Source organism: Schistocerca gregaria, chromosome 2, assembly GCF_023897955.1.
Source record: "Schistocerca gregaria isolate iqSchGreg1 chromosome 2, iqSchGreg1.2, whole genome shotgun sequence".
NCBI lineage: Eukaryota > Metazoa > Arthropoda > Insecta > Orthoptera > Acrididae > Schistocerca > Schistocerca gregaria.
In genome coordinates, this window is record NC_064921.1 from 41,712,692 (window position 1) to 41,721,977 (window position 9,286).

The 9,286-nt window shown below is 37.2% G+C and overlaps 1 protein-coding gene across 1 annotated transcript in view; it reads left to right on the forward strand.

The window, feature by feature from the left end:
* Window positions 1-9,286, forward strand: part of LOC126336284 (filamin-A) — a 1,048,954-nt gene that overhangs the window by 839,102 nt on the left and 200,566 nt on the right. The window contains 2 exon segments of the mRNA XM_049999806.1: window positions 8,972-9,027; window positions 9,029-9,140. Coding sequence (XP_049855763.1) covers window positions 8,972-9,027; window positions 9,029-9,140 — 168 coding nt within the window.

The window sequence follows — 9,286 nt, forward strand, 5'->3', positions numbered from 1 at the left end:
TACTTTAACAATAAAACATAAACAATAGAAAAAAATAACGTAAATAACTTAAATTGCAAAGGAAATGTGCCATACACGATGACGACACACAATGCTCGTGCAAGTGTCTGCCAACAGCAAAATGTGTCAAAGGCTTTTATATTAGATTTGTTTTAGCGATTACCAGCGGCCTCACGTGCATGCGCAGTTGAGTCACGTTTGAGCAGTAGATTCTGGCTACAGGAATGTGGCTGTTGGCTGTGCAAGCAGTCGCAGCAAGCAGTCAGATGATACCGGGAACAGGGGGTGCCAAATTCATATTCTTAAGAAAAAAAATTTTTTTTCACCAGTTGCTTAGCATCCAGGGCACGTTGGTCTAATGATTATTCATATGAATTTGAAATGCATCCCTGTTCGTTTTTGAACATTTTGAACACGTTTTTAGTTAATTTCTGACTGAATTATAAGTTGATTTTTGAATGTGTGCATACTGTACACGTGATGTTTCTGTCAGGAGAATTCTCGTCGCATCTGGAAATAAACTTCACGTAGACCAAAAGGGGACTGGGCTATAGGAGCTGAGTGGAGTAAAGCCGAATGGATGAATGCCAGTTGCTGTCTGATTATGTGGTTGATTGGGTTTGCGAATGATCAGCGTTGTTATAATTGCTAGTGAAATCCATAGATTCAGACTACCAGAATGGAAATAAACGACTAACAGGAATAACAGGTGAGAAAAATTACTGGTTTTCTTCTCAGTGTATCCAAGAAAATGAAATTTTGACAGAAAATTTTTGGCCAGATCGCTATACTAGTATGGCCCAGTTGTACAGTCCCTGGCTAGCAGCCACTTAAGTTATATTCTGCAAGTAATGCGGAAAACATGTCGTACGAACATGTAACAATGTCTAACCGGAGATAACTAAACTTGTGTTCCTGGCAGGGTTAGTGAAGTTAATCGGTGAACAAATTTTGAGAATGGCAGGAATAACTACAGAATTTGTGATGACAAGATTGTTTGTTAGAACGAGGAAGGAGAAGAAACTGGGACATCATACAAATTATAGAACAATAAGACGATTCCAAATTTATATAAAAATTTTGTAATACTACTTTTTGAACTCTTGCATGAGAAACTGGTGCGTATGAATGAAATGTGAAACTATTTCCTAACATAAAGCTTTTTGGCAATAACCACTATGTGGACGATGTGGCCTATTCTACTCCATATTTTAAATCTATGTGACGGTTCTATGCAGATTATATTGATATGTTTTGATTATGCCATTATGGCCGTATCACTTTAGAACGTAGTGTAAAAAAGATCTGAAGATGGTAATTATATACTGAAACCAGTCATTGTGTAAATAATTCAGTTGTGATCAGAGACTGGAATAAACAAGCATTAAACAATATATAACAAATTTACAGAATTTTTATGAGATACTCTTGGATGACCAATTAGATAATTTAGATATAAATTTTATTGCAGAGCGTATGATTCACATGACATATAATTTTAAGGATTATTATGTGGAAAATAATACAGCTACAAATATTTTCATAGCTGCATTCACTACATCGAATGCAGGACGTTTGGTAAACTTAGAGAATCTGTTATATATTTTGATACCGATTCTGTAGTATATATTGATAATGGTGAAAATACAGTGGAAACTGGCTGTATGTTAGGCAAATGGACTGATGAATTGGGAAATAACTAGATTGTGCATTGGGCTTCAACCGGCCTGAAAAGTTACTTGTTGTTGTTGTTGTTGTTGTTGTTGTTGTTGTCTTCAGTCCTGAGACGGGTTTGATGCAGCTCTCCATGCTACTCTATCCTGTGCACTTAAGCTTCTTCATCTCCCAGTACCTACTGCGGTCTACATCCTTCTGAATCTGCTTAGTGTATTCATCTCTTGGTCTCCCTCTACAATTTTTACCCTCCACGCTGCCCTCCAGTACTAAATTGGTGATCCCTTGATGCCTCAGAACATGTCCTACCAACCAATCCCTTCTTCTGGTCAAGTTGTGCCACAAACTCCTCCCCAATTCTATTCAATACCTCCTCATTAGTTATGTGATCTACCCATCTAATCTTCAGCATCCTTCTGTAGCACCACATTTCGAAAGCTTCTATTTACTTCTTGTCCAAACTATTTATCGTCCACGTCTCTCTTCCCTACATGGCTACACTCCATACAAATACTTTTAGAAACGACTTCCTGACACTTAAATCTATACTCGATGTTAACAAATTTCTCTTCTTCAGAAACGCTTTCCTTGCCATCGCCAGTCTACATTTTATATCCTGTCTACTTCGACAATCATCAGTTATTTTGCTCCCCAAATAGCAAAACTCCTTTACTACTTTGTGTGTCTCATTTCCTAATCTAATTCCCTCAGCATCACCCGACTTAATTCGACTACATTCCATTATCCTCGTTTTGCTTTTGTTGACGTTCATCTTATACCTTCCTTTCAAGACACTGTCCATTCTGTTCAACTGCTCTTCCAAGTCCTTTGCTGTCTCTGACAGAATTACAATGTCATCAACAAACCTCAAAGTTTTTATTTCTTCTCCATGGATTTCAATACCTACTCCAAACTTTTATTTTGTTTCCTTTACAGCTTGTTCAATATACAGATTGAATAACATCGGGGAGAGGCTACTACCCTGTCTCACTCCCTTACCAACCACTGCTTCCCTTTCATGTCCCTCGACTTTTATAACTGCCATCTGGTTTCTGTACAAATTGTAAATAGCCTTTTGCTCCCTGTATTTTACCCCTGCCACCTTCAGAATTTGAAAGAGAGCGTTCCAGTCAACATTGTCAAAAGCTTTATCTATGTCTACAAATCTTTCTTCTAAGATAAGTCATAGGATCAGTATTGCCTCACGTGTTCCAACATTTCTATGGAATCCAAACTGATCTTCCCCGAGGTCGGCTTCTACCAGTTTTTCCATTCGTATGTAAGGAATTCACGTTAGTATTTTGCAGTTATGACTTATTAAACTAATAGTTCTGTAATTTTCACATCTGCTTTCTTTGTGATTGGAATTATATATATTTGTGGAAGTTTCTTTCTATTATATATTAAAAACAAAGATTCCAAGACTTACCAAGCGGAAAAGCGCCGGTAGAGCTCGCGTGTGCGTGTGCGTGTGCGTGTGCGTGTGCGTGTGCGTGCGCGCGTGCGCGCGCTCGTATACCTATCCCTTTTTCCCCCAAGGTAAGTCTTTCCGCTCCCTGGATTGGAATGACTCCTTATCCTTACCCTTTCCCTTAAAACCCACATCCTTTCGTCTTTCCCTCTCCTTCCCTCTTTCCTAACGAAGCAACCGCCGGTTGCGAAAGCTCGAATTTTGTGTGTCTATCGACCTGCCAGCGCTTTTGTTTGGTAAGTCACATTATCTTTGTCTATATATATGTTACTATTATGAGAACATTGTTAAACAGAGATGATAGTCAAGTGATTGACTCTAAATTACAAGAATATTCAAAAGTTGAATTGCGATTCGAAATAAGGCTAATGGAGAGTGAAGTGAAAGAAAAGATGCAGCTAGAGTACAATCAGATAACCAGAGATGTTGATACTAAAAATCTGGTCAACAAACAGGTTAAGAAAGAATTCTCGTTTCGGTATGATAAGAGTGGTTCTAGAAAAGTATGATACTGTGCCTTATGGATATCAAATATCTCCTTATGTAAAGAAAAAATTCATACTACATTCCTTATAGAAGTAAAATAACTTAGTTAGTTATCTTTTGTTGTATTCATTGTTACCTAATTTTTTGGTTATAGAATGAGAAACTTTTAAGAATGATGAGTAGGACTTAATGTAATTTTGTAATTTTTTTGTAAATTATCTGTAAATTAAGCTTTGCTATTGTTTTTACAGTCATAAAAAAGAGCTTCTGAGTTGCCTATTTCATCCCATAATTCTATATATCATTCCTCTAAATTATGATTTTGACTTCTCAAATGTTCTGTAATTAAAGATGGTTTAAAATATTCATTGCAAATATTACATTCAACTCGTCTCTCTCATGGTCTATTAATTCTGTCGACAAAAATGTCTAACTTAAATTCATCCCACAATTAGTCATATTTATAATATTATTTTAATCTTATTAATTCAATCTTATTAAATTTTTAATCTATATAAATGGAGGTTCTACTGAAGAAGCTAAGTAATGCAAGCAGTTCTGATTTGTTTAAAAATATTAGTGAGTAAATGAATGGTATTACATTACTGGTTGCGAACGTTTGAAAACTAGATATGGGGAGAAAATTTAAAATTATTTTGCCAGAATGGTTTAATAAAATAATAACTAACTAGGACTTTCAATTTTTTTAAAGATGGTGACTTGAAACTAAAATGTAAAGTAATGTAGAAAACTAAAAATAATTATTACAAAATTCATGATCTGGAGTTCGTTGTCTGATTTTGAAGTAGCTTTTTGGTGGGTCTTTCGGGGCTCGTCAAGAGTCTTTTTCATTTTGTGGGTGTGTTGGGCTTGCTTGCAGAATTATCCATGGAAAATGATCTACGAGGGCACACAACCTACCCAGATACTACTTATGCAGAGAGAGATTACTGCTTAAACATCATGCATGAATTAGTGAAAAGCTAAGTGCATTGTAAGTAACAGAGGTGGGAGGGGGCGGTGAAAAATAGATGGGAAAGACAATGAAAGAGGTAGAAAACTAAAACAGAGTGAAACAAAGAGTAGTTACAGTGAAGAAATGCTGAGACAGAAGAAATACATATAAATTAAGGCCAGGTCGGTGGCAAGAAGTAAGTACATGTTGTAGTGCTAATTCCCAGCTGCGGAGTTCTGAGAAACTCGTGTCTGGGGGAAGAATCCAAATGGTGTGTGGGGTGAAACAGTTGCTGAGGTCACTAATGTTGTGTTGTAGAGCATGCTCTGCAACAGGATATTGTGAGTTGCCAGTATACCATCCTCTGCCTATGCCCATTTGTCCCAGTTGATAATTTGGTTGTAGTCATACCGATGTAGAAGGCCGAACAGTGGTATATGACTTGTCGTTTCGCATATGTTTTGCCAGTTAGAGGGCTATTATACCTGGTGGTAGGTGGGTGCATAGGGCAAGTCTTACAGTGGGGATGGTCACAGGGGTAGGAGCCTTAGGGTAGGGAGATGGGAGCAGGAGCAGCATAGGGGCTGACAAGAATATTGCAGAGATTGGAAGGGCAACATAACGTTAATCTAGGTGTGGTGAGCAAAATTTCAGACAGAATGGATCTCATTTCAGGGCATGATTTCAGGAAGTCATAGCCCTGTCGGAGTAGCTGTTTAACATGTTCCAGACCAAGATAATACTGAAACTGTTTTTGGAGGGATCAGTAGTACTAGGGTTGGATGTGATGGCCCAAGAAATCTGCTTTCTAACTAGGTTGGTGGGGTAATTGCGTGCAGTGAAGGCTGAGGTGAGAATGTTGGTGTATTGCTGCAAAGAGTCTGCATCTGAACACATATGTTTGTCTGAGATGCCAAGGAATCGAAGTGTTCCTCAGCCAATTGGTGTCCCACTGATGAAAACAAATGGTAGTCGGAAGGGGCCAAGTCTGTTGAATACGGCGGGTGGGGTAGCAACTCCCAGCCAAGTGTTTTGATTGTATCCTGAACCAGTTTTGCTTTGTGTGCCGGTGCATTGTCGCGTAAAAAAATTACTTTGCCATGTCTTTTGGCTCATTATGGTCTGTTTTCGATCAATGCATAGTTCAAATTGATCATTTGTTGCCTGTAGCGATTAGTATTCAGTTTCACCAGGTTTTAGAAGCTCATGATACACCACACCTTTCTGATCTCACAAAACACAGAGCATTGTTTTCTTGCCGAATCGATCTGGTTTTGCAGTCGATGTTGATGCTTGTCCCGGATTAACCCATGATTTTTCCCGTTTAGGATTCTTAAAATAAATCCATTTTCATCACCAGTAACAATTAGATGCAAAACTGATTTTTCTTTCATGTCTTTGTAGCAAAATTTCGAAATGGTTTTTCAGTTTTCCATCTGTCTTTCATTCAATTCATGTGGCACCCGTTTTCCACACTTTTGAAACTTTCCCATAGCTTTCAAACGGTCAGAAATCGTTCGTTGTGCAACATTTAGCATTGCAGCCATTTGCTTCTGACTGTCTCATTTTCTTCCAAAATTGCTTGCAATTCAGCGTCTTTGAACTTTTTTGGTGGTGTTCCATGTTCTTGATTTCTTACATCAGAATCATTATTTCTGAACCGTTGAAACCATCTTTTACATGTTGCTTTTGGTAGATCATGATTACCATATGCCCTGACAAGCATTCGATGCGACTCTGCAGCACTTTTTTTCAAATGAAAACAAAAAATTAATACTTTCTGCAAATCATCACTTTCTAGTACAAAATTAGACATTGTTAACACGATGAAAATACATGAGGATGTTTGTTGCATGACTTGATGTATACTAAATATCGTAGACAGATGTCATACCAACCAAACAAAAATACATTAAGGTTCATTCACAACAAATGTTCCCTATCGACACATTTGTATCTTAACACTCATTTCATACCGGTACACCTGGTAAATACTGAACTATCAACAATGTAAGGAAAATATACATTGCTATTCGCTGTACAGTTGACATATTCATTTGCAGAGAGGCACAACAAAAAGACAGTTACACATTTAGTCTTTGGACATCATCATCTTCAGAATGTGAAAAACACACACACACACACACACACACACACACACACACACACACACACACACATTTATTCATTCAAGCAGGCATACCTCATGCACACATGACCACCATCTCTGGTGTTGTGTGCTTGAAGTGTGCTTGCTTGTGTGTGTGTGTGTGTGTGTGTGTGTGTGTGTGTGTGTGTGTGTGTGTGCAGCTCTCTTTTCATTGTGCCTGTCTGCAACTCGGTGTGTGACCTGTACAGCGAGTAGCAATCTATCTTTTGTTTATATTGTTGATATTCCAACCTGGAGTTCCATTGTTCGATTTTACTGAACTCTCAGTTTAATAAGTCATGGCTGCAAAATACTTCCACAAATTATTTACAGAAGAATGGAAAAATTACTAGAAGCCGACCTTGCGGAATATCTTTTTGGGTTCCAGGGAGGTGTAGGAAAATAGCCGATGGGCATGAAAGGGAAGCAGTGGTTGAGAAGGAAATGAGATATGGTTGTAGCCTGTCCCTGATGATGATCAATTTGTACATTGAGCTTGCAGGAAGGAAACCAAAGAAAAATTTGGAGAAGGAATAGAAGTTCATGGAGAACAGATAAAAACTTTAAAGGTTTGTCAGTGACAGTGTAAGGGTGCAGTAGTTGTTCAGAGGTCAAGAGACTTGCACAGGAAGGAATAGAGTGGAAAGCTGCATCAGACTAGTCTTTGGAGTAAAGACCACACAACAACAACAATGGTTAAGGAGGTATGTTTGTAATTGCCCCCTGAACTGGTGTCAATCTGATGGAATTGTTGTAAAGTATAGGATGCCACAGGGTTTACGCTCTTTACAGCTTTTACTAAAGTTATAAATGACCTGCCTCGGATTGTGATAAGTGTTTATTATTATTATTATTATTATTATTATTATTAGTATTATTATTATTATTATTATTTTATTTTATGTTGCAAGTATCTGTGTTAAAGATTTGGAATGCAATGCAAATTAATTAGCAAGTAGAGTAGTTGGGAATATAAGCACTTGAGTTATGAGAGACAGAGAGAGTTATTAGTTATTCTAAGAGTAGTTTCTGATAGTAGTTGACAGGCGCTCATTTTTGCCATCATTTTGTTAAATATATATCTAGTTTCTCATTCCATTAATTTATAAATATGTCCCAAAGGGCTCCACAGAATCTGCCATTTATAATTTACATAATTTTCTGTTTCATTTATATGCCACATGTGCTATACATACAGAATTTAAAGTCCAGTTTTTCTGTGTTTCTGTATGTCCATTTCTTGAGGAGCGAACATACTAGTCAGTACTGGTTAAGGACTGTTTTGATTCTCCACATGCACTGAAAGTCATGCAATGAGATAAGAGCTGATGTGTGGCTAAAAGAAAATAATGATCATGATGAAAGATTAAATAAAAAATGATGGTGTGAACACATTTGAATGTGGTGCCATTTAAAACTGGAAAAATTGTGTAGAGCAGCCTGTGTAGAAGACATACTATTTAGTGTCAAACAGCAAGCTCAAAATCATGATTGTAACAAAATAGAACATATGATGCAACCAAATATAGCATTGAAAAGTCCTTTGTAGAATAGAAACACTCGAAACCGCAAGCTTACATATTGTACGACAGTGCAGATTTATGAGGAGTATTTGCATATAAGTTTTCTTGCCACTAATTTTGAAGAGATGGAGATGATATCTCACAATTTGCAGCTCTGTTCATAGAACTGATCTCAGTGTCCTTGTTCAGAGTATGGTTCCCACACTTTAAGATAACATCTATTGTCAGCTAAAATGCTATTTGTAACTAAAAATTACAGAAGGTACATCAGAACAACATTTGAACATTATTGGGTAACATTATAAAAATCAGTAACTTGTAAATGCATTGAGTGATAATGCAATAAAGAATTTTGAAAGAAAACTGCACTTATATCCCAGGAAAACTACGAAATTGAGATTTTTAGGAATACAATGTGTGAATGGATTTTTGCTGTGTAGTGCAGGAACATTCTTATTCCTTGAAATTTACTTAATTTTTGCATCAAGTTTAAAGTTGTGTGTACTGTTTGCACATTACAAACCGCATTATCTTTTACTTGCACACCCTTGCTGCCTGCCCCCCCTCACCTACATGTTTTCTAATTCCCCATTTGTCTATCTAGTCAGTTATTATTTCCTACTATTTCATCCTCATTTCCGTTCTATAACTATTAGTCCACTTTCATTTTCATGTGATTCTAAGAATGCTCACAAAATGTATTGTTTTTGCAGTTGAAACAAGTCAAGCAGGCCCAGGAAACTTGGAGGTCACTGTGAATGGTGGTAGGGGTACCAACATCTGCTCAGGCCCAAGGTCCACACACATATGCAATTTCTTTTACTCCTAGAGAGGCAATTGTCCACACTGTTGACCTACGCTTCAATGGTGAAGATGTTCCAGGTAACTTATATATATTTAATAGCAAGAAAACATCAGTTATGTCTCACCATTTTTTATGTTTTCTCAAATGAATTACCCTTTTGATGAAAACATGGGATGTACCAGAACTAAGTATTGCTTCGGGCAAGTAAAGGATGGTTATGTGA